This window comes from Mus musculus, chromosome 17 (genome assembly GCF_000001635.26).
Source record: "Mus musculus strain C57BL/6J chromosome 17, GRCm38.p6 C57BL/6J".
Taxonomy (NCBI): domain Eukaryota; kingdom Metazoa; phylum Chordata; class Mammalia; order Rodentia; family Muridae; genus Mus; species Mus musculus.
The window spans coordinates 48,232,713-48,259,011 of record NC_000083.6 but is presented as its reverse complement, the minus strand read 5'-3'; the positions used below and the strand labels follow the sequence as shown (position 1 = coordinate 48,259,011).

The 26,299-nt window shown below is 46.8% G+C and overlaps 2 protein-coding genes, 2 long non-coding RNA genes and 1 pseudogene across 10 annotated transcripts in view; 3 read left to right on the top strand and 2 right to left on the bottom strand.

Moving 5' to 3' along the window:
• Gm52308 overlaps positions 1 to 24,913 on the top strand; it is a 38,309-nt gene extending 13,396 nt beyond the window's left edge. The window contains exons 2-3 of the long non-coding RNA XR_003952373.1: positions 22,476 to 22,562; positions 24,243 to 24,913. This is a non-coding gene — a long non-coding RNA (predicted gene, 52308). The remainder of the gene's footprint in view (positions 1 to 22,475; positions 22,563 to 24,242) is intronic.
• On the bottom strand, positions 164 to 11,335 carry Trem3 (triggering receptor expressed on myeloid cells 3). Of its 3 annotated transcripts, none has more exons than XM_017317592.2 (4): positions 11,251 to 11,335; positions 9,113 to 9,463; positions 1,042 to 1,142; positions 164 to 594 (listed from the first exon to the last, which is right to left on the bottom strand). In XM_017317592.2, the coding sequence occupies exons 2-4, from the start codon at positions 9,381 to 9,383 to the stop codon at positions 541 to 543; spliced, it is 426 nt and encodes a 141-aa protein (XP_017173081.1). In that variant the 5' UTR covers positions 9,384 to 9,463; positions 11,251 to 11,335; the 3' UTR covers positions 164 to 540. The 3 variants fall into 3 exon arrangements, with proteins under 3 accessions (XP_017173081.1, XP_006524794.1, NP_067382.1); XM_006524731.2 differs by lacking the exon at positions 11,251 to 11,335 and adding an exon at positions 11,104 to 11,189; NM_021407.3 differs by having other exon boundaries at positions 165 to 594; positions 11,118 to 11,283.
• On the top strand, positions 8,954 to 12,986 carry Gm52307. The gene is made up of 3 exons (XR_003952372.1): positions 8,954 to 9,370; positions 11,305 to 11,736; positions 12,912 to 12,986. It is a non-coding gene; the product is annotated as a predicted gene, 52307 (long non-coding RNA).
• Trem1 (triggering receptor expressed on myeloid cells 1) lies at positions 12,085 to 26,299 on the bottom strand. Of its 5 annotated transcripts, none has more exons than XM_006524726.4 (4): positions 23,747 to 24,150; positions 21,658 to 22,014; positions 17,343 to 17,526; positions 12,085 to 14,466 (listed from the first exon to the last, which is right to left on the bottom strand). In XM_006524726.4, the coding sequence occupies exons 2-4, from the start codon at positions 21,926 to 21,928 to the stop codon at positions 14,364 to 14,366; spliced, it is 558 nt and encodes a 185-aa protein (XP_006524789.1). In that variant the 5' UTR covers positions 21,929 to 22,014; positions 23,747 to 24,150; the 3' UTR covers positions 12,085 to 14,363. The 5 variants fall into 5 exon arrangements, with proteins under 5 accessions (XP_006524789.1, XP_006524791.1, XP_006524792.1 ...); XM_006524728.4 differs by having other exon boundaries at positions 23,954 to 24,150; NM_021406.5 differs by lacking the exon at positions 23,747 to 24,150 and adding an exon at positions 26,169 to 26,273 and having other exon boundaries at positions 12,088 to 14,466.
• On the top strand, positions 19,566 to 20,804 carry Gm18679 (predicted gene, 18679; annotated as a pseudogene).

Here is a 26,299-nt window from a genome sequence, read left to right as displayed (position 1 = left end):
ATAAATAGACAAGATAACCTTTCATAGAGACTCTCAAGAACTAGTCTTAATCTAGACAATCCCTCACAGATATGCCTGGAGGCTTGTCTTCTATGAGATTTTATATTGCATCATGTGACAGTTGGCATTCACCATCACAGGAGGGATACAGGAACAGTAAAACTGCGTGAAAAAAAATACAATTTTTTTTATTATTATCAGAAGAGAGATAGGTTACATCATATAGGTTTTACCAGTCCACAGCATGGCAGACCTGGTTAGCAGGAGAGAAATGGTGATAAGATTTTGAGGTGAATTCTCTGTGGGTCCTGCTTAACTGCTCCACCAAAGGTCCAAATCTCTCTCAATTTTATATTCTTCACTGATGTCTCATGAGCCTCCTTCTACACAGCTCTCCTCAGAGCTGTCCTCTGGGAGTATCATGTGCTAACTAGAGTTCACAAGGAGAATGTAGGAAGGCCCAGATTGTCCCCAATACAGAACATCTGGTATGTTGTTAATAGATAAGGGAAGGTGTGCTCACAGCTTGTAGCAGGAAGGCTACTGTTTCTCAGAGACTCCCTGTACTTTGGATGTCTTGGAAGGCTGTAACACCTGTGCAGGAAAAAAGGAATAGACAAGCTTTAGAAAGTATCAACTCAATTGGAGGCATGATGGTGCACACCTTTAATGCCAGCCCTCAGTAGGCACAGGTAGATGAATCTCTGTGAGTTCCAGGGAAGCTTGGGCTACATAGTGAGACCCTCAAACAAACAAAACTAGAAAATATATGACTAGCACAGAGAGCTCAGGCTTGAATGGAAGGACAGATAGCCCACCCTGATGTCTCCACCCTGCCTGTCCCCATACTTGGGTCTTCCTAGCCAAGGGAAACCCACTAAGCATATTGCTCCCAGGATCTTGGCCAGTACCCTGCATTATGCCTAGGGCTGGCCTTACCTCTTGACCACAGAGCCCTCTGAAAAAGACATCCAGGGGACAGGTTCTGAGGAGCCTTTGGGACCATTCTTATCCACCCCACTCCTGGCCTGTCACACTTACCTTAGGCCCAGCTTTGCAGAGAAAGACAAACAGGACTGAGAAGACCAGGCCCTTGTTTAGTATGAAGCCACACGTCAGAACGATCACCATCACTGGCTTCCCTGTGAGATCAAAGGCAAGTGTGAGCACTCCAAGAATGACTTTACTAAATCTAAGTGGACATGGATTACCTGCCTTCAGGGCTCTGTGGTTGGACCTGCTACCTGCCTTGCAACCTGAGAGTAGACAAGGGGTTGCATACCCTTGGAAGAAAAGGCCTTCATCTTTCCTATGATCCTCATGTACCAGAATAAACTGTTTTTCTGTCTCTGCTTGCCCCCCAAACCCCCATCTTAAGCTTCCTGGACATGGTTACTAGTTGCAGGCATCTCCACCAGCCTCTCACATTTCACCTGACACTAATGTCTTTCTCTTCAGTACTCCCCAACTCTTCTGCTGCCTTCAAAGTGTCTGGTTCCTAATCCTTTCCACGGTGCTACTTGACAAATACTATGACCTGGGAAGAGATAAAGACTCTTTAGGAGGGTTAGCAGAAATATGGCCTCCACTGGGTGCCCAGATATTGTTGATAAAGTTGGACAGTGTGCCCTGTTCTTGAGAGGCTGTTTACCCAACCCAACTGGCTTAACCTGAGCCAACAAGGAACCTGACAGTGTGGATTTTTTTTTTTTTTTTTTTTTTGTAAGCTAGGCAGCTCTCTTCCCAGATCATTATCATAAAACTATCTGAAGAGGAAGGGAGGTTCATTGGGTCCTAGAAGGTCAAAGATGGGATATCCACTTCTCAGCCAGCATCCCACGCTGCACAATAGATAAGAAACATCCAAGTGTGACACTGGACATCAGGGCCAGCATTGTGTCCAGGTCTTCTAACACCACACCTAAGTTATGCTCATGACATGGTGCTGGTATCACCCTTCCGAGTCCCATATAAGAGCCTGGCCAAAGGTCCCAACACTGAGTCCATCATATCCAATCCACCTGCCTGCCCTGGTCATAGCCCCTCCTGCTGAGAGTATCTCTGGTTCATAGTGGCAGTCCTAGGTGGGTTTCTATTGCTTTGATAAAAACTATGACTGTGCTGGCTAGTAGAAATTAGTGGTGATTAAGACAAGCTAGTACCAGGAGTGAAGTATCTCTGACAGACCTGACCAGAATATGTAGGGGAGAAGGTGAAAGGACTTTGGAACTCTGGACTAGAAAACCCAATGAGTGTTGAGAACTCAGTGAGCTGTTCTATAGGACTTTGGAAGATAAGAATGTTGAAAGCAGTGCAAAAGATAAAGGTCTATGAGATTTTAAAGGGAAGCAAAGACTCTATTGGGCCTTCTGTGTGAAGATTCTGTGGTTATAGTTAGCTGAGACTGAATAATAAGCTGTGATTAACAAGAGACCAGAACCACTAAAGTAAACCCTTTGGACAAGTAAATCCTTTGGACAAGTAAATCCTTGGACAAGGATGCTGATCATCTGGGGCTGAAGAATCAGTTGTGACTAAGAAGAGACCAGCACCTTTGACTTGAAGTCTTCTAAAATCTCTTCAGTATTTCCTCAGAATCAACACACAGAAGTTGTGTTTCAGAAGCTGCCAAGATTGCCCCTCATGCTGGAAGCCGAATTTGGTAGTATAAGTGCCACTCACATGTATTGGTTTTGAAGGCATGAAGGAGTTGTGGAGAGCAGGAGAGGATTGGCACTGTGTCCCTGAAGAGAGCCCAAGAGATGCTACTGGTAAAAAGTCTAGCCTAGCTGCAGCAAGACACACCAACAGTTTTGGAGATGCCAGTACCGTGGGATGACCACAAAGAGTAGGAATAGCAGTGGAATGGAGCCAGCCAGAGCCTGGAAGACCAGCTGTGGAGGCTGTGGAGGGCAGAGCTGGAGAAGTGACCCAAACCTCTTGGAGAACCCTAAGAAACCATGAGTGAATATTGGATACTGAATTGCTTACACAGGCGAAGTTTGCTTTGCTTTGGTTTGATTGTGACTGTGCCCTGGTTCTACCCTCTTGAAGTAAAAATATATTTTTTGAAGTAAAAATATATTTTTTATTTTTCCAGGAGACCACAGTTAAGAGACATTGATTTTTAAAAAAGCTTTGTATTTTAAACAGGACTGTCTATTTTAAAGAGACTGAATTTTTAAGTCTTTGAATTTTTAGAGACCATGGGACTTTTAAAGTTTATAATGCTTATGCTGTAATGTTGATATTCATGTGTGCCCTTTGGGAAGAACAAGAAAGGAAAGTTGTGACTTAACAGAGATGCATGTGTGTGTCAAGTTGACACGGGGTCAATAAGCAGCATCCTCCATGCCTTCTGCATCAGCTCCTACCTCCAGGTTCCTGCCGGGTTTGAGTTCTTGTCCTGACTTCCTTCGGTGATGAACTACTATGTGGAAGTGTGAGCACAATAAACCCTTTCCTCCCCAACTGGCTTTTGGTCACGAAGTTTCATCTTAGCACTAACAACCCTAACTAGGATAATGACCAAAAGCAACTTGGGGAGGAAAGGTTTTGTTGCATCTTATACTTTCAGATCATAGTCCATCATGGAAGGAGGTCAGGCAGGAAACCAAGTCAGGAACCTGGAAGTGGTAACTAAAGCAGTGGCTATGGTGGGGGGCTGCCTGACCACCTGCTTAGGGGTGGCACCGCCCACATTGGCCTGGACCGTCTCATTTAACCTTAGAAGCAATTCTCTACAGACAAGCCCACAAGCTACTCCGATCCGAGCAATCCCTCAGTCGAGGCTCCCTTTTTCTCAGGTGACATCTGGTTATGTCAAGTTGACAATAAAGCAACGAGGACATATAACATCCCTATGTCCCATCCTCAGTACCAGAGAAGCAAGAAAAGACGGAATGAAAGAGAATAGAGGAATGGAGAAAGGAAGGGAGAGAAGAAGGAAGGAAGAGAAGGGGAGGGAGGAAAGAAGGCAGTGTTGAGGTTTTATCTTTTACTGTTTATTGTAATGCTAAGTGCTGGCCCCCAAGATCTAGCATCTGCGCATAGCCTCTGGATCCCTGCCCCCAAGATAATTCTGATTGGTGAATAAAAATGCCAGCATCCAAAGGCTGGGCAGAAGAGAGATAGGTGGGGTTGAGTTTTCATGGGCTTAGAGAGAGGAGATGGGGAGGGGAGAGAGAGAGCCTCTATGGGACAGAAGCTGCCATTGGGTTCAAAAGTGTGCAGGAGAGGAGGAAGGAGCTGCCATCAGTTAGCTGAGCCATAAAATGTGGCCATGTGGGCTGTTCAAATGGAGCTAGAAGCAGCTCAGATGAAACATAGAAAGTAATAATGGGGTTACGGTTAGAGAGTAGATTGTAACAGCATGAAGGGTAGGCAGCTGCCCAGCTATTGTGTAGGTGGATTTGGCCCAGACTTGTTAAAATGTAAAGGCTCTCTCTCTCTCTCTTTCTCTCTCTCTCTCTCTCTCTCTCTCTCTCTCTCTCCTCTCTCTCTCCTCTCTCTCTCTCTCTCTCTCTCTCTCTCTCTCTCTCTCTCTCTCTCTGTGTGTGTGTGTGAGAAATTTTCAAAGTGTTTTTTACAAGGGAGGAGGGGAGAGAGGAGTGAAGAGGGAGGGGGGACAGGGGAGGGGTTGGGGAGAAGAAAGACTTGCTCTCAACCTAGCTGAAACTAAAACTAAGACAAAGAACTGCACCAAGCTGACTCCACTGTCCCCTCCAGAGCACTGTGGTCACCGCAGCGCCCTCTGTGGAGTTATTTTTCTATTTCTCCTGCCATCCCTCCAGGCAGAGATAACCTGTGCCAGATGCCACTCCTCAGCCATCTTAGTTTATGGTTTCTCCCATCCCGGGAGAGAAGGCAAAGGAAGCTGTCACAGCACCGCTTCCTGTCCCTCCCAGTTTGCAGCTGATAATTGTCCATCCTGTATTGAGCTCGGTGCAGTTCTTGGGCAAGATAGTGGACTCGGGCGTTCTCAGCGACTTTTCTTGTAGCTTTTAAACTAGGACTTCAGCAAAAGGATGGGTGGAAATGAAGTGATGGAGTCCGAGAATGTAGTGCCTGGAGCAGGTAGATTTGGCCCAGTCTGAAGTACCAGTGAGACCTTTAGCTCCCTGTGATCAATACATACAGAGGAACCCAAAACATGGCAGCTATCAAATGCCATAATGGGGAAGCCAGACTGACGAGAGCTCACTGGCCACCAGAGAAGGTACGGGACTTGTTCAAGGTCACTCACTGAGCAGGTTCAGGGCAGAAAGCAAGCAAAGCTCTAGAATCTTCCAGTCTGTGAAGCCTCACTTTGTTCTGTCAAGGGTTGCTAAATTAGTCTTTGCATAGCTTTCAGGAATGGGTTAATGACCTGAGCTGAGGGCAGGGGTGATGTCAAGTGATTCTTCTAGAGTTTGCCTTCCTGTCACTGCCTGGTCTCTTTGCTTTGTTGTTTCCTTTGTGTATATTGGTATGAGGGGACAGAGCAATAGGGGTCTCCCTCAGAGTTTCTCAAGCCCTCTGCTTTGTGCTTTGTAGCCTGGTTGGCCTGGAACTTGTTGTATAGACAGGCTGCCCTCAAATAAGAGATCCCCCTACCTCTGTCTCTTCGGTATTGACTTTAAAGCTGGCACCGACGCCTTCAGCCTTGGCCTTGTTTTCTCTGTTTGGCTTTTCCCCCACGTTGGGGAACAAGGTCTCTCTTTGGGACTTGGGGCCCACTAATTAGGCTAAGCTGCTTAGCCTGAGAGCCTTGGGGATCCTCCTGTTTCTTCTCCCCAGCACTGGGACTACAAGCAAATGCATCCATGCCCAGCTTTTTATGAGGTACTGGGGATTGAACTCAGGACCCCAACTTAGTTATCCCCTCAGCCCAGAGGTGGTTTTAATGTAATGTTTGTTTGTCTCCTTTCCTTTCCTTTCCTTTCCTTTCCTTTCCTTTCCTTTCCTTTCCTTTCCTTTCCTTTCCTTTCCTTTCCTTTCCTTTCCTTTCCTTTCCTTTCCTTTCCTTTCTTTTTCCTTTCCTTTCCCTTTCCCTTCTCCCTTCTCCCTTTCCCTTCTCCCTTTCCCTTCTCCCTTTCCCTTCTCCCCTTTTCCCTTCTCCCCTTCTCCCTTCTCCCCTTCTCCCTTTCCCCTTCTCCCTTTTCCCCTTCTCCCTTTTCCCCTTCTCCCCTTCTCCCTTCTCCCCTTTCCCTTCTCCCCTTTCCCTTCTCCCCTTTCCCTTCTCCCCTTTCCCTTCTCCCCTTTCCCTTCTCCCCTTTCCCTTCTCCCCTTCCCTTCCCTTTCCCCTTCCCTTTCCCCTTCCCTTTCCCCTTCCCTTTCCCCTTCCCTTTTCCCTTCCCTTCCCTTCCCTTCCCTTTCCTTTCTTTTTCTTTTTTTTTTTTTTTTTTTTTTTTTGTTTTTTTTGTTTTTTTTTTTTTTGTTTTTCAGTGCTCTAAATTGAATTCTGGACTTCACACATGCTAGGCAAATACTCCAGCACTGAGCTACATTCCAGCCCTCAACTCTGCCTACAGACTCTATGTGATTCGATTCAAGCCTAAGCCTGTTCCCATGAGACGGTCACATGTTGGCCTCTTGAACTCACATCTCCCACAGGGGGTTATTGAGGATACTGAAGCCGAGGCACCAGGACCCACTTTCCACAAGCCACCTCCCCACATGGATAGCCAGGCTTTTTAACAAGGAGGAGGGGCCAGCAGTGACGTCACCAATGAGGACCACTTGGAGAGCAGTGAACTTCCGCTCTTCACTGTCTGTTCTTCTTCTCTGCTCTTGTGGACTCCCTGAGAGAGGCTGCAGAGATGCGCAGTGTTAATAGTACTGGCTGCTCTCACAGAGAACCAACTATCTAACTATCTAACTCCCTAGGACACTGCACATAAATGGTATATGGACATATATACAGACAAAACACTCATATACATACATACATACATACATACATACATTTTAAATTTAAATGAACTGGTCATCTCTTATAGCTAGGCAAGGCTTCCAGAAGTGGGATTAGATTATATTCAATTGAGCTATTGACCAAGGGGGTCCCATGGAAATCTCTACACAACCTATACAAAAGGTTGTTCTCTGCAAGTTGACATCAGGGCCCTATTACTGAGGGCAGCATCCACAGAACTCACTGAACATGAAGTCAACCTGGTGCCTACATGTACATCTCACCCCTAGGTTCTAGTGTCTTTAGTTTGGGAAGATTCTCTGTGGACTACTGAAAGAGAAATGTGGACACCCACCCAGCCCAGAAACCTTTGATCTATAATCTGTCCTGCCTGCAAAATATGCTAAGGCAATGGTGACACAGAACTTGTGAGAGTAGCCAATCAATGTCTGGCTTGAACTAAAACCCACACTACAAGAGAAGGAACCCACACCCAAGCAGTGGCTAACGAAGAACCAGAAACTAGACAGCCCAGAGACCTAGCATAAAACCAGTAAGTAATCTTTAAAAAATAATCAATAAAATGATCCCTAAAGATACTCAGTTATACTCATCGATCAGTGCCCTGTCCAGCTGTCCTCAGAGAGGTTTCCTCTGGTGGCAGATGGGAACAGATGCAGAGACCACAGCCAGACTATGGAGAGAGAGAGAGAGAGAGAGAGAGAGAGAGAGAGAGAGAGAGAGAGAGAGAGAGAGAGAGTCTAAACTGGAGGTTTTCATCAAATCCTTTCCCTCTGAGCTCAGAAAAACCCTTCAGAAGAAGAGATGGAAAGATTGTAAGAGCCAGAGGGGACTGAGGACACCATGAAGACACAGCTCTTTAAATTAACTAAGCAAGGCACTTAGGAACCCTCAGAGACTGAAGCAGCAAGCACAGGGCCTACAGAGATCTATGGTTCTTTGCATATATATTATAGCTATTAGCTTAGTATTTTTCTGGGACTCTTGACTGTGGGAACTTCTCTTACACTGTGTGAAGGTGTGTTCCTGTGTTTTCAATTGTTAAATCTGTACCAGCAGAGAGCTAAGTCTGGCAGGATGTTGGTACTGTTATTTCTATAGCACATTACTGGTTGTCTGTATGTAAATGCTTGTCCTTCCTCACTAGCCCAAAAGATGAAGGTCAGGTAGCCCTCAATGCCTACAGGCAACCTAAGATGTGAACGGGCTTTGTCTTGCCGCTGATTGGTTCAGACTGGAATATGGTTCCATATAATCGAGAGCTGGCAGCTGGATCTGGGGCAGGAAGTGTGGGGGCGGGACTTCAGGGCAGAGAGAAGAGTTGCAGGAGCTGTAAAGCGATGGAGCAGATTCAGGAGAAACAGAACGAAGACAGAATGGAGATGTAAGCAGGCACTGAGAACCACACAGGGAGGCAAGATGTCGGAAAAGCCAAGGCTAAGTTAGAGAGCTAGCTGAGAGACTGCCCAGCAGAAGGCCAACAGTTTTCAACGATGTAGAGGTCTCCATGTCTTCATTATAAACCACAAGTCAAATCCATGAAAGGGAGCAGGTGGCTCTCTGACTCTTGTGCCTGCTCTTGGGACTCTCTTCCTCCTGTTGGGTTGCCATGTCCAACTCAGAGATAGTTTTTCTTTTGTCTTATTATGTAATATGATGTCATATATATATATGTTATCTTTGGCAAATTTAAAAAAACCTAAAATCTTAATAAGCAGGTATCCTATTGTTCAAACTAGGCCATTTCACAATTGTACCAGGGACTTTTGAGAGGGGTGGGCCTGTGGGGGTCCTAACAGCTCGATGATCTGCAGGGGAACACAGTGAATGACCGCAATCCTGAGTCCTCCTGACACAGAGAGGCAGTGGGACAAATAATCAGCCGCAGGCGTGGCTCGTGACAGTTACCAGCTTCTCTTGCAGATTTCCTGACGTGGAAGTAGATGGCTTTTGAGTTCACCACATCCAACGTCCTTGTCTTACAGACAATAAATAAATAAATAAATAAATAAATAAAAAAAATAAGGCACAGAGAATGTGACTTTCCTGGTGTCACACTATGGAAGAAGGAAAGATCTAGAATCCCCCCCCCCCCATTACCCTGAGCTGCCTCCTTAAAACAGCTCCTCCTGGAAGATAGGGTCCCTGCCCCACTATTGAGCAGGAAGAGACTCCATCTGAACGTTCACCGGAGCTCACCTTGACACCATGCCAGCCGTATCCGTTGACGCAGAATGATAACATTGTCAGGAGAGAGGTAGACCACACACTGGTACAGCCCCACATCTTGCCTCTGCAGCCCAGTCACCGTGACCTTGACGACAGATTCGGTGGGATAATCCTCCAGCAAGTACTTCCCAGCCCTGGCCACGTTGAAGTCTGCCTTTCTGGTGTTTGTGAGCACCAGAGTCTCTGGAGAACCGTGGCTTCTGACCCGCTGCCAGGCCTTCAGGCTCAGTGAGTATAGCATGATGTTGTAAGGACAAGTCAGGGTCAGGTTCTCGCCCTCCAGAAAACACTTGTGTTCTTCCTCATCTCCAGCTTGGAGTCCTGGAATAGGAGATACGTGTTTCATGGAGCCAACTTGCCTTCTGCTCCAGCCACACATTGCTGGGACACTCATGACCCCAGCAAGCATGGCAGGGGAATCTAGGAGCGCTGTAACTATTCCAGAGCTCTTGATTGCTCTATGTGTGTCTATATCAGTTAAGTAAACCAGGCAAAATATCCAGAACAGGTGATTGGATCTAAGCTGTGTGTTTGCAGGGAAGACTCAGTCTGCATCTTGTAGAGTGGGAAATTTTTATATTGAATGATTACAAAAGAGCTTTACCAGATTGCATCACCATTTCTAATTCTAGAAACATGTGTGTATGTGCAGGCAGCCATCCACCATCTGCCTTCCTGCCTTTCTCTCTCTCTCTCTCTCTCTCTCTCTCTCTCTCTCACACTTTTCTGCCTCTGTGTCTCTCCATGTGCATCTCTCTGTGTGTCTCTTTCTTTCTTTCTTTCTTTCTTTCTTTCTTTCTTTCTTTCTTTCTTTCTTTCTTTCTTTCTTCCTTCCTTCCTTCCTTCCTTCCTTCCTTCTTTCCTTTCTTCCTTTCCCACCTCTCTGTCTGTCTCTGTTTATCTATTTCTGTCTCTGTGTATCTCTTTGTCTTTCTCTCTCCCCACTCTTTGTTTCTCCATCTCTCTCCTTCTCTCTCTCTCTCTCTCTCTCTCTCTCTCTCTCTCTCTCTCTCTCCCATCTATCTGCCTCTCTATCTTTCTCTTGTACCTCTCCCCTACCTCTCTCAGCTGTGTGTCTCTATGTGTCTCTGTCCCTCCCTCCCTCCCTCCCTTCCTCCCTCCCTCCCTCCCTCCCTCTTTCCTTCATTCCAAGATCTCACTTTGCAACCCAGGCTGATCTGAACTCAACATATAGCGTAGACTGCTTCAGATTCCCCACAATCCTGCCTCAGCCTCCCGACTGCTAGGATGACAGGCATGTCCCACTATTCCCAGTTCTCTATTGTTTTCTGTTGTATGTCTGGTGGCCCAGACATGGCCGTTCCTGCCTGGCACACAGAACTTTCTGTTTATTCCTTGTATCCTTAAGTAGAAACCCCCTTCAACCCCTGTCCATCTGTCTAAGGGGGGCATCCACCAGACAGTGCCAACTGCATTAATCTTTTTATCCTTCTTGGTCTGTCTTTCTTGCCATGGGTGGGTAGTAGGTTACACTACTACCACCATGACATATTTTATGATGTATTTACTGTGTGTGAAATACTGAACCATGAGATTTCCATCAACCTGTTGGTTAATTTGGAGGATATATTTCTTTACCTGCCCTTTATGTTGCTCCGTGGTTGATTGTTCCTTTAAGGGAGATTTGCCTCCCTGGTTTTACCTCTAGGTGAGAATCAACACATCGCAAGAGGGTTGCCTGGTTACCACCACATAACTTTCTCTACTTCAATATGTCCAAGAAGAACCTCCAACTTGTTTCACAGCCCACTCTCTGCTGCATCAGGAGGGATCACCAATGTCTCTGTCCATCTCTTTCTCAATACTGACCCATCTCTAACATATACCCTGGTCTCCACCCAGGCTGTCTTGAGGAACATAAGTACACTTTTAGCAGCTACCCCCCCCCCCCCGGCGAGCTTCATCCCTCTTGTTGACACCCTGTCCTCTAGCTTCCTCACCTGCCTCTCCTTACCCGAGACACAGAGCATCAGCCCCAGCCATAGCAGCAGCGGTGACATCCCCCAGGTCCCTGCCTCCTCTGTATGAAGCTCCTTCCTGGTGTGCTAACTGCCAATGGCCCCAAGGCAAGTGGCCAAATCACTTACAGTTGCTGGAGCATGCTTCCCCACATAGAAACTGACCGACTTCTGCTCTCACAGGTTCCGCTGTTTTGTCCCATTGAGAAACACCAAGGGAAATGTGACAAGAGGAAGCTGCCTTGGGAGACACAGGAGGGGGAAAAGGAGAGAACCCCATTTTTTGTGACACCCTCCTTCCTCCTTTGATGCCACAATCTGTTGAGAAACGCTCTGTGGCTGGCTGCCGTTCTCTGCCACACCTGAGGTCCCTACACTGTTCCACTCACTGCCTCTGGATACCAGAACATTGTCATATCCACGACCCCTCACACCGTCCTCCCCAAGCCAAGGAGGCTGAACATTCGGATTTGCTCACCTCCCAAAAGCAGGAGACAAGCAGATGTCATTATTAGACATCATTCACTTTGTTTTTCTGACACAGCATCTCTCATTGGCATGAGCCTCACCAAGAAGGCTAGGCTGCCTGTCTCTGACTCCCGAGGGCTGGATGATGTACGTACACCACACATCTGGTGTTTTGTATGTGGCTTCTGGGAATCAGGTCCTTGTGCTGCTGTGACAGGCACTTTACCAACAGAGGCCTCTCCTCAGCCTTTGACTCATCTTTCATCTCATTGTACCCATAGTTCTCAGTGAGACCTCATAGCTGGATCACTCAGGAAGCTAGGCATGCACAGTCACAGCTGGGTTCTACCCTCAGAGGCCCTGAATTCACAGGCCTGCAGAAGGACTGGGAATCTGCGTTTTAACAAGCGGCCTCGGTGATTCTGGCCTGAGAATCCAACTAGACCAGCTACCTCAGGACACGGACACTGCACGACACTAGAACACTCACCACAGTCACAGAATCTCAACTGCTTTTATTTTATTTATTTTTCAGTTTGGGATGGGATTTCACAACAAAGTCCAAACTGTCCTTGAATCCTCAGGCCCCTTGCCTTAGTCCCCCAAGTGCTGGGATCACAGACATGTGTCATTGTTCCAGTTTTACTCTGATGCCCTGGGAAGGCACCCTGACCCCACCCCCCAAATACAACAACAACAACAACAACAACAACAACAACAACAACACAGGTCACAGTCCCTTATTGTGGAGAAGTCGAGGCAGGAACTTAAGCACTAGTCACATCATATCCATAGTCAAGAGCAGAGGATAAACTGGACCCTTGGGGTCTGCCTGCTTCTGATCAACTAGGCTTCCTTATTTTTATACACAGTTGGGACCCAGTGTATGAAGTGGCACCAGCCATATACAGGGTGGATACTCCCACCTCAATTAACAGCGAAGGCAATACAGCACAGGCATGCCTGCAGGGGACAATTCATCAACTGAGGCTCTCCTCCAGGGTGGTTTCTGGACTACTGCAAATTGAATAACCTAAGAAATATGACAGTTATCATACAACGTGTGTGTGTGTGTTGTTATTGTTTTTTTGTTGTTGTTGTTGTATCTGAAACAAGGTCTCTCACTGACCACAAGAGGGTCTCTAACTAGTCACTAAGCCCCAGAGAACTGGCTGTCTTGGCTTTCCCAGTGCCGAGATTATAGGTATGGCCCGCCCTAAGCAGCTTTTTTACATTTTGCTCTAATGGCTTGAACTCTGGTCCCCAGGCTTTCTTGGGAAGCATTTTAGCCCCTGACTATAAACCCCTGCTTGATTCTTCAGTCAGGAAACAAACCTACTGAGATGAACAGCATCTGCACCAGCCCTCCAAAGACGTGTCCCAGAGCACCAACCCAAAGTGGATTCCACTGCGGCCTCTCCCAGCAGACTGGAGATTATGCAGCTGTGAATACCCTGTGCTCAGCGATGCCACCCCAGGGTGGAGTTACACAGAGAGCCACGTTCACAGTGAACCGTCCTTATGTGACAGAAGCACACCTTAAGACCTGGGATCTTCACAGGAGGTGGAAGGGAAAGTCTCCCTGACAGGAAAGTGCTTTCCTGATATAAGATACGTGGTTCAGCCACTCCTCGGCCTTCTGGGTGCGATCAAGTGAGCTGGATGCTTTGTGGTGATGCGGTTTGATCTTGGGAACCTTTCGATGAAGTTGATTCCAGCCACTGCTGAAGTAGAAGGAATGGATCTACCATCCTTTTCCCACCCAAAGAGGTGGAAACAAGCAAATGCCAGTGTGTCCTAGAGAAAGCACAGGAGCCACAGGGTACCCAGGCTGAGACTGAGAGGTGAAGGAAGGTGAGTGGGAGGTAGACTCACACAGGGGGCAGTCTGAGATAGGATCCTGCCCCCCCCCCCCCCGCCATGCTAGACCCTGTCTCAGTCCAGGCAAAAAGGCATTCAGCTAGCAGCAGAGTCTGGCTCCCCATCTCCCTGCCTCTGGAGCTCTTGAGTAAGGGAACTCTCTAGATTTCATTCCTGCCAGGAGGTGATGGCCTGCTACCCCTGTGGCCTTACTCTGATCACATACACTTTAACCCTCATGCACTGAGAAGTCAATAATAAAATGCACACAGCATGTTGATGCCATCCATGTACTGATTCAATGCTACGGATACTATCTCTTCCAGGTGTTTCCCAGGCAACAGCATCCAGCTTAACTTGATTTCTCTCTCCCAGTTGCATTATTGTCAAGGTAGGATCATGTCTTCTTGGTCCATGGTTGGGAGTGTTCAGAGGACTACAGATGAAGACAGAAATCTGAGTGTCTGACTCCCAGAAAGGAAGGCCCAGAGGTAGGAGGACAGGCTGCTTCATGAGCAAGGGCCCTGCTAAAATGACTAGAATTGTACCATCCAGGAGAAGGACAAGAGGTGGGGATATCAGTGGTGACCATGTAATCTTCTTGACTCCCACAACAAGAGACAGGGGGAAGCTCTGGAGTTTCTCTTTATTTCAGGCCAACCCAACTATTTAGGGGGAATGGCCAGAGTGTTCTGGGAATGGTTTCCCCTTTTCTAAGGGTGCAGAGCACATCCCCAAGATGATGGATAAAATGAGGAGAGTGGACAGGGTCAGCTGAGGATATCCTGAGCCTTAGACGTCACCGGTGATTACAGGTTCAATTCATGTCATAGCTCCTCCTCAGCCCCACCACCTCAGCTCCTCCTGTGAAATAGACACCGCTGAAGGTCACTATTGTATAGCTTCAAGTTCTGTCATCCAAATGTCCTCTTTGTGACAATGAATAAGATGATGAAAACCAGGCTCTTGCTGAGAAGTCCACAGATGACTGAAATAGTAACACTGGATGTGGAGACACTGTGGAGAAAGGGGGTTGAAGGTTGGTGCAATGGACATCCAAACCATGGAGTAGAAAATTCTTCCCACACAATTTCAACCTAGGTCCTTCCTGCAGCTTCCCCACAGCCTCTGGCCCTGTGCCATTCAGAGGGTCACTTCCTAGAATAACCAATTAGACAGTGGAGAGTATAGAGCTCAGGTCTAGGAGATGCATAAAGGAGGAAGGGCTAACGCTGCATCTTGGCCTTCTCTGTGGACTGAGTGAGGCTCACCTATAGGGTATGTCACCTCTGTGGTCAGCATTCTGACCCTCTTCTGGGGAGAGTCACTGAACCTTTAGCTTCATTTCTCCATCCAGAAACCATGAAGACCCCAACCTCACTGACAAGCCCTCTTTGGATTTGTCATAAGTTTAGCAAAATGTTTCTCCAAGATCCAGGTTGAGAGCAACAGATGTAAGAAAGAGACACACAGAGGAGAGAGAGCCCTGCCTGACCCTGGGCAGATAGGGAAGTAGAAGAAGATGCACAGACTCTGCATGATGGGACACAGAGACAAAAGCAGCACACGACAATGAATCAGACAAAAGCAGCATGGAGTACTAATGACATATAATTGTGTGTGTGTCGGGGGGGGGGTGTCTCTGCAAACCATGGGCAGCAGAATTTCCAACTGCATGAGGAAAGAAGGAAGTCTGGATCTACCAAATTCAGTAACTGGTGTTAGTTGAAACTTCTAGGGTCTGACCCTGAGCAGTTTATTTTAGGGATACTTAACTATAGCACAATTTAGGGAAAAGAGTTCTCTGATTGTAATTAACTCAATCCTATGTCTACAACAAAGCTTAAATAACATTATGACATTGAAACTCTTTTCAAAGTACAATGACATCTTCCATGAAGATGGGTTCTATTGACTGAGAAACAATGCTCAAGATAAGGATCTCAGGAGAAAGTCAGAGATTAAAAATAAAAGTCAGGGTGGAGGGAGGGGACAGCCAGTCAGGTGTGATGTAACCACATAGATTGTGAGGGCAGAGGTCATCATTCCCAGATTTTTGGCAGAAAATAGGCTTTTCATCTCTTCCTTTGAAGAGACAACATTGCATGCTTAACAATACTGCTTCCCCTAGTGCTTATATGTAAGTACAAGGCCCTCATACCCTCTACATATAAGAATTTAATGGCGAACAAAGCCAGACATGGCTTATGCCAATAATTCCAGTATTGGGTTGGCCAAGGCCAGAAGATCACAAATCTGCAGCCAGCATGGACCACAGAATGAGACTGCGTCTAAGTAAATAAGTAGAATGGAATGGCTTAGTCAATGACCTGCTTATTAACTACAGCAAAGATGGCTTAGTGAATAAGTATAGTGCAGTTATACAGAGCAGTGTAAAGTTCTGTTGGTCTGCGTCCAGACTGCAATTCTGCTCCAACCATGGCTAGTGAGTGATTAGATGTATAGAAATGTAGACATGTAGATGTGCAGAAACAGAGATTAGATAGACACAGATATAGATTAGATAGATGCATAGATATATGGTGTATATAGTGTAGGTGGCGGGTTCTGATGCTTTGATCAGGAATCTGCTCGTGAACACTGAAGGTCCTGTTCACCAACTGGTTCTTGATCAATCAATAAAGATGCCAAAAGCCAATGGCTGGCAGAAGAAGCAGGACTTCTTGGTTCCCTCAGGCAGGCTAGGAGATGCTGAAAGAGGAAAGGGAATTCACCATGTTTCAGGGGGAGAGAGAGCCATCTGCCATGTGAGATCTGGAATGGAGTGGCCATTGGCCACTGTCCCTAATTGGGCCTGGGGTAGCAAACAGGAGATTAGAAATGCAACTAAGATGAGGGCAGATTTAGGGGGCTTAGCAAGGAGAATGTAACCAGGCAACTAAGTTGAGGACAGATTTAGAGTGTTGAGCTAGGAGTGAAGGGTGAGGCAAGCTAGCCACGGGAGGCTTAGAAGAACCCAGACACTCAGCCATAAGGTAGGTTAAAAATAAGCATGTGTGTGTGTGTGTCTGTGTGTGTGTGTGTGTATAAACTACATGCTCTAATATGGGTATGTAGATATAGAGATGATTGATAGATGATAGATAGATAGATAGATAGATAGATAGATAGATAGATAGATAGATAGATAGAGTGGAGGTATCATGGGAAATTGCTAGGAAGTAGAATTGATCTCAAGTAAAGAATAAATAGAAACAACAATCTTGAAAGCAGTACATGTAGTCATGCAAATGGTGATGAATTGGGGTAACATCCCCCTGTGTGCTGACACCCACTCCAGCTTCCTTAACTATCTCCTATCAGGGTGACAACATCCCCAAGGCCACTTGGCAAGTTCAGCAGCTGACAGTGCTAGAGGGGCACCAAGTACAGGGAGGCGGCTGCTGTCTCTCATCTTGTGGTTACCACAGTACCTTCCCTCGTCCCAACCTCAGCCCCCAGAGTAACCTGCTGCTAGAAAGGCCCTGCTTCTGACCTTTGCTAACTGCACTGCATCCGAAGTCTAACCTGGCAATGTTGTGTTGTGTTCCTGGAGCTCTGAGCTATTGTCACGTACTGGGCTCCAGGGCACTTCCCCTCATAGCAGCTCTTCACCTATCTCTTTCCTAGGCTTTGCCCAGACTGTGGGGCCATGAGGTGGTGGGACTCCATGTACCCATGGATTGCTTAGGGCCTCCATCACCCAATGATAGGTGCAAGAATAGATATACCCCAGGCCTGCTGCCTCTAATAGAAGCAAGTTCAGGTGTTACCCAGGCTCCCTTGCAGGACGCAGACTATGGCACACCCACCACACATCCTCATCCCCACATCCTTTCAACACAAGGATGAAGAAATGAAGGGTGTCCAAACCAAGAGCCAAGAAAACATACCTGTCAGCATCTGTCCCATTTATGATAGTGACTCCAAGACCAGGAGAGGAAACAACCGCAGTGGGCTTGGGTAGGGATCGGGTTGTAGTTGTGTCACTGGGTGAGTATTTTGTGGTAATAAGGATGGGACGCTCTGTCAGCCTTGTAATAGGAATGATGACAGGAGTGAACACATCTGAAGAACCTGCAAGAAGACACAGGAGGTGGATAGATAAATGGGTGGAGAGATAATGGATGGGTGGGCAGATGGGTTGGTGGGTGGATGCATAGATGGAGAGATAGATGATGGACTGATGGACAGATGGACAGATGAGTAGGTGAAGAAAGATGGAGCTGAGGAGGGAAATAAACATGGCCATCCAAGAAGCAAGTTTTTCTTTTTCTAAAATCCAAAGAAATAGTGTAAAGTCATCCTGAGCCTGAGGCAGTAAAAAAGGAATGGAAGGAGAAAAGGAGGAAGGGTGGGAGGAGGCATGAGGAGAGACTTCTTGGGCTGTCTGAGTTGTGAGCATTCTCTTGCCTGCTGCAGCTCATTCTCCACCCGCCCCATCCTCTCCCTGACACCATTCCCACTACCTCGGTAAGTCACATCACCCTCAAGCTGTCCTTTACTGGATATTGTGATTGAGATCCATCTTGGGTTTGGCACAGTCTCTCCTTGTTCTCAGGAGGCCTGTTCCTTCCCTCTCTGCCGTCCCTGACACATCCACTGTTACTCACTGGGGATGTAGAACCCAGCAAGGCACCGCACCGACTCTTCCTTAGAAAATTCAGAAATTCACAGTGGGGACTTGTAAGTGCATGATCCCTACAGAAATGATCCTAGAAACTTGTTCCTGGTAAGCAAGTGTCACTTCAGGTCTACTGAGGCAGGGTCTGCACTTGAAATAAGGTCTTCATGTGGTTCATGCCTACAGCAAGACCTAACATACATAGTTTCGAAGCCCATGGGAGGGGCACCGATGACATCTTGGGAGGAGGATAGTAGATTGCTAGAGGCTTCCTCAGAAGAGAACATAACAACCATGATTACAGTACCTACAGACAACCCACAAGCCAGCAGGGTTGCAGTGTTCACATCCCAGTCAATTCAAGGACATGCACACATAACCCAGTTATATGGGCCACAGATACATGAGACCAATAGACACCCTGCTGATGTCAGCCTCAGGCCAGACGGAACCTGAGACCCAGGCTTTATGTGCAGGTTGCATATGCAACTTCTTTCAGACAGCGTCCATCTGCCTTCCAGGCATATCGCCAGCCTGTCCAGGGGTACGAGATGTGCCTATGATACTACAACCACCACTGTCACCACCACTAAGACCTCCTTTGCAGCTTAGTTGGCACACAGCACTAAGCCTGCTTACCTATCCTGTGGACATCAGCCACCAACCACCAAGACCATGGGAGAGTAAAATGTCTGCTGAGATTAGTTAACACTAATCTAGCACAGAGAATTAGAAACAGCCTTGTCTAGGATATGGACAGAGTGACTACAGTTACCCCCCAGGTAACGGGAGCAACCTCCTGCAGCCAGTCACCCTACCCCCCATCCCATTCTGCTAGGAGTTAGACTGATCCTGGACTTTCTTAGAGACCTTGATGAAAAGACTCAGGGAATACAAGTTCTGTGTTCTTGCCCAGGAACAAACTTGGAAAGGTTTGCTCTGAGGCTAGGGCCAGAGCCTTGAAGGACTTAAGGTTATCAGCTCCTGGCAACCTGTGAATCCCCACTGAAAAGACTGTGGAATTTGACAGTCCCATGGCTGATGAGTGCTTGGTCAAGGGTACACTTGAGACTTCCTGTGTTCCCCTCATGCAATATTGTTTGATCCTGTTGTCTTTGCCCTGTTGTATGATAGCTTTCTGCATGATGTCTCAGGTTTCCCCTGCAAACCACATAGATACTGTACTGTTTGTTGTTTGTTTGTTTGAGACAAGATCTCACTATGTAGTTCTGGCTATCTTAGAACTCACTCATATAGACCAGGCTGGTCTTGAACTCATAGAGAGCCACCTGTCTCTATCTTCGCCAGTGTTGGGAATAATGGTGAGGGCTCCCATGCCCAACTGATACTGTACTTCTTAATCAACTTGTTTGGCATAAGATATAGCTTGTGCAAGGCCTCCTGAGGTCAACTTTCCAGTCATTCATATATAATTATTTATAACATATAATATATATTATTATTTCTGATCCCCTGGTTCTCTCTTTGAGATCATCCTCCCACCAGCCATTTCTCTTCACAGCTGGCTAATTATGATCTGAGAAGTTTTTCTCAGCAGGATACCTACGGGCAGTCAAGCTGTTATGGATGGCCAAGTAGCCATCCATGGTCAACAAAGCAGCTATGAGCCTTAGTCTCTCTCTTGTTATCCCACTCAGACTAGATCCTACAGCCACCGAGTCAATATAACCAAAAAAGCAACATCTATGGTTGGCAAAGTTCATTTCCAGAAAAACCACCTCAGTAGCATGGGTGTTTATGGGCAGGAGTCTAGAGGGTGTCCTGGATCAGGAGAGAGTTGGAGCATGAGTGATCAGGAAAGTGTGGGGATTTAATCCTACAGGCATGAGTAGAGGAAGGCAGGGAGGAGAATGGTGGAACAAGCCCTGGAGAGTGAGATGGCTTCATTAAGCCTGGTGGATCTGTGGATGAAGGGGCCAACCTTGATTTATTATAGATTTCCCTATGAATCCTAATGAAGGCTCTGCCTGCCAACAATGCAGTCTATGTCCACAGATTAAATGACAGTGGGATTCAAGAGAATCTAGCTGATTTCTTTAAGCATTGTGAGGTTGTTAGGATGAGAAAGAGAACTTGGCATCCCATTACGCACATCTACCTGGATATGGAAACAAGAAAATCTGAAAGGGACCCACGGTCTCCTAGGGAGATCTGCCAAACTGCCAAGGTTGCCATGGAGAGGCTTGATGGACACTTTCCAGACAAACAAACTTAAAAGTCTCTCTGGCTCGAAAGAAGCCTTCAATGAACAGCACGTAGGGTAGTGTGCTGCCACACTGATCTGCAGAAATTCTGGAGGATCCATAGGTCGCATAGGAGGTCATGGGGGAAACAGAGGAAGATTCCCTCTAGAAGGACTCTGAGGTTCCAGAAAGAAGCCCCTCTGGAAGAGGGACTGTCCAGCATTGAGCAAGAGACTGGCAATGTCCCAACCCCAGCGTTGAAACTAGAACCTTGCCTGTAGAATAGAATGCAACCAGTGTGAGTCTAAGTACATCCTCTTTGGCCCTTCCCACCTCTGAATGGTGACTGTGAGGGAGATGGCATCAGCAGCACATAGGGAGGGAAAGGTGGCCTTAAAAGCTCTGGCAGTCTTTGAGGAGCATCCAGAGATTGCCTGTTAGGTGGCCGTGGCCTGAACTGACGTGACTCATGAAAAGGAAAAGAAAATGGCACCATGGGTTCTCCTGGACCTTAGAAGGAACAGATTTTATTTTTTTGAATCAGAAAATGTCCTAAATGTATAGTTCTGTATTTATAAATTGGCTACAACCTTGTTCTGCAGAAACATTAAAGCAAGCTACATGGTTAGTTAAAGGAGAAAGGTTTCCTAAGGACATGACTTCTGATTATCGGTCTCAGAAACAGAACTAAATCATATCCCAAGTCTACTGCCCACCTTTTCCAAAGGGGAATCGACGCACAGGAACCCCTAATTATTATCGGACCTGGTGCCTGCCAAGAGCCTTGAATGGCAGACAAGAGGAGCTCAGAAGAAAACCTGGCTCCCAGGAATCAGAAAAACCGCCCCACACAGCAGGACTATCTTGTCCCTGCCAAAGATATAATGACACAAAGGCTTTTTAATGTTTTCGAGCTTCGGCCTGCTAGCCAGGGCAGTCTCCTAGCCATGCTACACTTATCCTGGCGCTTACATCTGGCCATGTGTCCAGCTCTGCCTCTCTACTCCGCCCTGGTCAGACCATTTACCCCTATCCCTGGAGAATCTTCTGCACCTCATTTCTTCTCCCATCATCCCTCTCTCCAGAAGTTCCACCCTATACTTCCTGTCTAGCTAGTGACTGTCAGATCTTTATTACAACCTATTGGATACAATTCTAGACTCCCTTAGACAGGTGAGGAAGGGCTGGATATTTATGAAATAGAAAAGCCTTGCAATGGACCATAGAAATGCCAATACGAGAATTCTGCCAATATTCAGCAGCGCTGTCCAGAATTAACAATTGATTATACAGAGACACACCTTCACACAGTGTACCCCAATAGCTCCATTCATGTCTGGCCCTCTCTGCCCTCTCCTCACCCACTTCCTGGTCACTCACCCTTGGTCACCACCAGGCGGACAGGATGGAAGAGCACAACAGGGTCATTCGGAGGATGGTAAATCACACAACGATACAATCCAGAGTCTGTCACTTGAAGGTCAGTCATTTGAACTTGTAGCATGGCCTCACTAGGGTCATGTTTCAGGGTGAACTTCCCCATGTGGACTTCACTGGGTCTTGTAAAGGGCCTCTGTGTGACCACCAGGGTCAAGGGTTCCTTCCCGTCTGGTAGTCTCTGCCAAGCCTTCTGGCTGTTGGCATACTTCATGATGTTGAAGGGACACTTCACTGTCAAAGTCTGGCCCTCCACTAGGTCATACCTTTCTTCCTCTAGAACAATGGCAGCTTTGACTTCTATAAACAGAAAAGGAGAATCAGGCTCTGTAGGGAATGACGTCTGTCCAAACTCTCAACTGGGAAGGACTTGTTTGGTGTTTGTTTTAGTACAAGAGTCAATGATTTGTGGTCTGTGGAAACTGAACTTGATAAATAACGCTTTTGTGAGTACATGCTATTGTGTGTGTGCATGTGCGCAAGCCTGTCCTGCCCAGAGGCCCACCTCAGGTATCGCTCATACCTCAGAATACTGTCATTTAGCTGTCTCATTTTTTCCTAAGGTCTCTCACGTTTTACATGGAACTGGACGACTCAGCTGGGCTGTCTGTTCAGTGAGTCTCAGGAATCCAGTTCTTTCTGATGCCCTAGTGCCGGGATTAGTGATGGGTCTGGCTTTTTTACGTGGCTTCTGCAGATCTAACTCCGGTCCTCATGCTTGTGTGGCAGCACTTCACTAACTATGTTGTTTATTTCTCTAGCTCTACATGATCCTAGGGAGATGAAACTGCCTGACTGGAGACCAGTGCATAATGGGAGAGAAATCCTGCGGGAAGGCACTTTCCAAGGTAAAGACTGGATACAAAGACATTCTCTGAGCACAGGAAGTTTGGGGGCGGGAGGGGGGTGGGGGGGCTCCATCTAAGTCAGGACGAAGAGACACCAAGGAAGCATCAAGAAAAAGAAGTAATTTAAGGCTTCCTGGGCACGATGGATGGGAATTCTGCCTGTCTGGCATCATTTCCTCCCTTCTTTGAGTAACAAAGTGCTTGGTCCTTTCTTAGGGTAGCCATCCTTATATGGCTCAGCTGAGGAGCCTGCCCATATTCCCAAGGACACACCCATGAGGAGGCTTAAACAACCCTAAAACCCTGGCCACACAGATTGGTTTAAGAATGGCGTGAGACTAGGATGAGCCACCTGTTCTCTGGCTATTCAAAAGCTTATGTGGAGGTTGAAGGTCCTCAGGGTGTGAAATTCCAGTGCTATAGGAATCAGCTGCCTGAGAGTAAGCCAGACAGGCAGAGGGAAACTGGAGGCTGGGGTACAGGGAGACTGACAATTGACTTGTGGTCCTAGCTGTGTTTTTAAGCCAGCACAGCTGGATTCCCTGGTACATAAGGCAATAAATCCCTCTTATTTTTGACAGAAAGCAGCCACGTTTTATTACTGGGTGTAAGATGTCCCCTACTGGGTGTCAGGGTCCCCCCCCCACTGGGTGTTAGGTATCCCTCACTGGAGGTCAGGTGTTGGAAAACAGTTTCAGTTCTTGTAAACAGGAACATGAGTGCCTGGATGTCATTCTCCAACAAAGGCACTGACAGAATGAATGCCAGAGCAGTGAGTTGGCCTTTCAATTCCCCAGACTTCTACTGCTGCTCTTACTATAACTGCCACACAAGCACACACACACACACACACACACACACACACACACACACACACACACACATAAACGCAGGCACTTGCACACAGTCACATATGCACATAAGCACATACATACACATATACATGCAGACACATGCATGAACACACATGCACATACATGCACATATGCACATGCATACATTCATCTTTGTAAGTAAGCACATGTACTCACAGACATGTGCATGAACATACATACACACTCGCAATGCACACACTCACACATCACTCAAGCACATGTACACACACACGTACACACACACACACACACACACACACATGCACAAACTCATGCAGCCATGAACCACCCACACAGACCAAGACTTACAACTTTAGTAGAGCCCTTGCCTGCCCATGTGGGATGTCAGGTTCCAGAAGGCTTGCTCTGTCCTCATCTGGCCTTGGTAAGATTCCCCTCAAGCATCCATGGGGGATTCTATAGGTGAGCCTGGCTCAAAGGCCAATTAGATCTCTAAGGAAACCTTGTCAATGGGGCATCCTTGCACTCTCCCACCCACACAGTGATGGTGCACACCAGTAATCTCAGAGCTCAGGAGACTGACGTAGGCACATCAGGAAAAAGTTCAAGAAAATCCTCAGCTACATAATAAATGTGAGGTCAGCCTGGGCTATGTGAGGTCCTGTCTCAGAAAAATATAAAAAAAGTTTTGAAAGAAGCAGAGGGTGGCAGAATGTCCCCATATTCGCAGACAGGCCAGCAGAGGCTCAGGGGTTTGTTGACTCCACTTTGATTATTTCATCACAGGGTGTCTGAAGCACCCTTTGTGACAGACATGAGCTCCACCTTTGGGTTGTCATTACAGAAGCTCTGACTCACTGGAATGTTACAGATGAAGACACAGCAGTTCGTATGAGAGCTCCAGCATTCGCTGAAGAGCTGGGATCACGACCTCCATGAGGAAGTTCTGTTCAAACCTTTGACGTCTAACCTAGCAGATTAGAAGCTTTGCTGGCCCAAGGCAACCCCAGGAAATATCCTTTAAATGAATTACATCTGTGGGATCTAATGGACTGTCCACATCTAAAGCATCATGGGGGAACAGAAGAAAAAAAAACATTTCAGCATGAAATAATATTATTCAGATGGCTGGACATAATGACCCACACGCCTTTGATTCAGCACTAGGGAGACAGAGGCAGAAGGATCACTAGGTGAGTTTGAGGCTAACCTGGTCTACACAGACAGTTCCAGAACAGCCAGGGATATATATAGAGACTCTCTCAAAAATACATGGATTAGTTGGATCTTCTGACCTAGTAGTGCCCATCTGTAATCCAAATACCTAAGAAGCTGAGGCAGGAGGATCACCAGTTCAAAGACAACTTGGTTATAAAGTGAGACCCTGTCCTACTCTGTCATTGTTCCCATCCATGGATCTGTATGTCTCTAACATCAAAATGAACAGAGTCTGGGGAGCAGCTGCCTGGCAGATGGGAGGTCCTGGGTTCCACCCCCAGGACTGGAAAAAAAAAAGCAGTTAAGAGGATTTGCTTCTCTTGCAAAGGACAAAGTTTTGGTTCTTAACACCTACGTGGCAGCACACAACCATTGGTAACTCCAGTTCTATGGGAATCTGATGCCACCTTCTGGCTTCCTCAGGTACCAGACATGTATGTGAGACATATACATGTATGCATGCAAACACGTGTGCATATAAAATAAAAATTATTTTTAAAAGAATACAGCCATAAAAAATAAAATAAATTAAAAAAAAAAAAACCAAGCATAGAGCGCCTGCCTCCCTAAGTCACCCTCCTTATAGCTCAGCTCATCGGTCTCAGGGTCTGAGTTTCTGAGCGCAGGTGAAGCCTGGCCTATTTGACAGCCATATGCTTTGGAACAGTGGTTTTCAACCTTCCTAATATTGCCACCCTTTAATACCACTCATTAAATTGTGCTGACCCTCAACAATAAAATTATATAGTTGCTACTTTATAACTGTAATTTTGCTACCGTTTTGAATCGTAATGTAAATTTCTATTTCCCAGTGGTGGTCTTAGGAGATGCTTGTGAAAGGTCATGCGACCTCCATCCTAGGAGTCGAGACGCACAGGTTGGGGGCCACTGCTTTAGAGCTTCAGGGGGTTAGAGAGACCCCTCTGTTGGCAAAGCACTTGCTGCCGAGGCGTGAGGAACTGAGTGTGATCTCTAGCGTGCGTGTAGAAAGTCTAGTGCAGCTGCACACACTTCTGCTCCAACAGCAGAAAGGGAGAGACAAGTGGGTCCTTGAGGTATACTGGCCTAACAAATAAGTTAACCCAGGCTCAGTGAAAAACTCAAGAGCAAGGTAGATCCAATGCGCACTTTTAATATCTGTAGGTAATCAGGATGCAGAAGCAGAGAAGCTGGGCTAGATAGAGGTCCAGCCTGGACTACATAGCAAGTTCCAGCCATACAGGCTACATACTGAAACCCTGTATCAAAACAAAAACAAAAACAAAGAAAAGAAAAGAAAACAAAACAAAACCAAAAGAGCAGGGCAGTAGTGGTTCACACCTTTAGTCCCAGCACTCGGGAGGCAGAGGCAGGCAGATCCCTAAGTTCAAGGCCAGCCTAGTCTACAGAGTGAATTCCAGGACAGCCCTGGCTACACGAGAAACCCTGTCTCAAGGGGGAAAAAAATAAGGAACACACACACACACACACACACACACACACACACACACACACACGGCTTCTAATTTCGAGTCCAGAGAGACCACCTGCTCCCATCTCCCGCTTGCCTTACCTGAGACAAAGAACACGCACAGCAGTCCCCAGAGCCCAGCCTTCCTCATCCTTCAAGCTCAGCTCCAACGACTGCCTCTGTGGGCTGCTGGGACAGCTAGAAGACACCCTTGTACCCAGACTCTCTGGAAA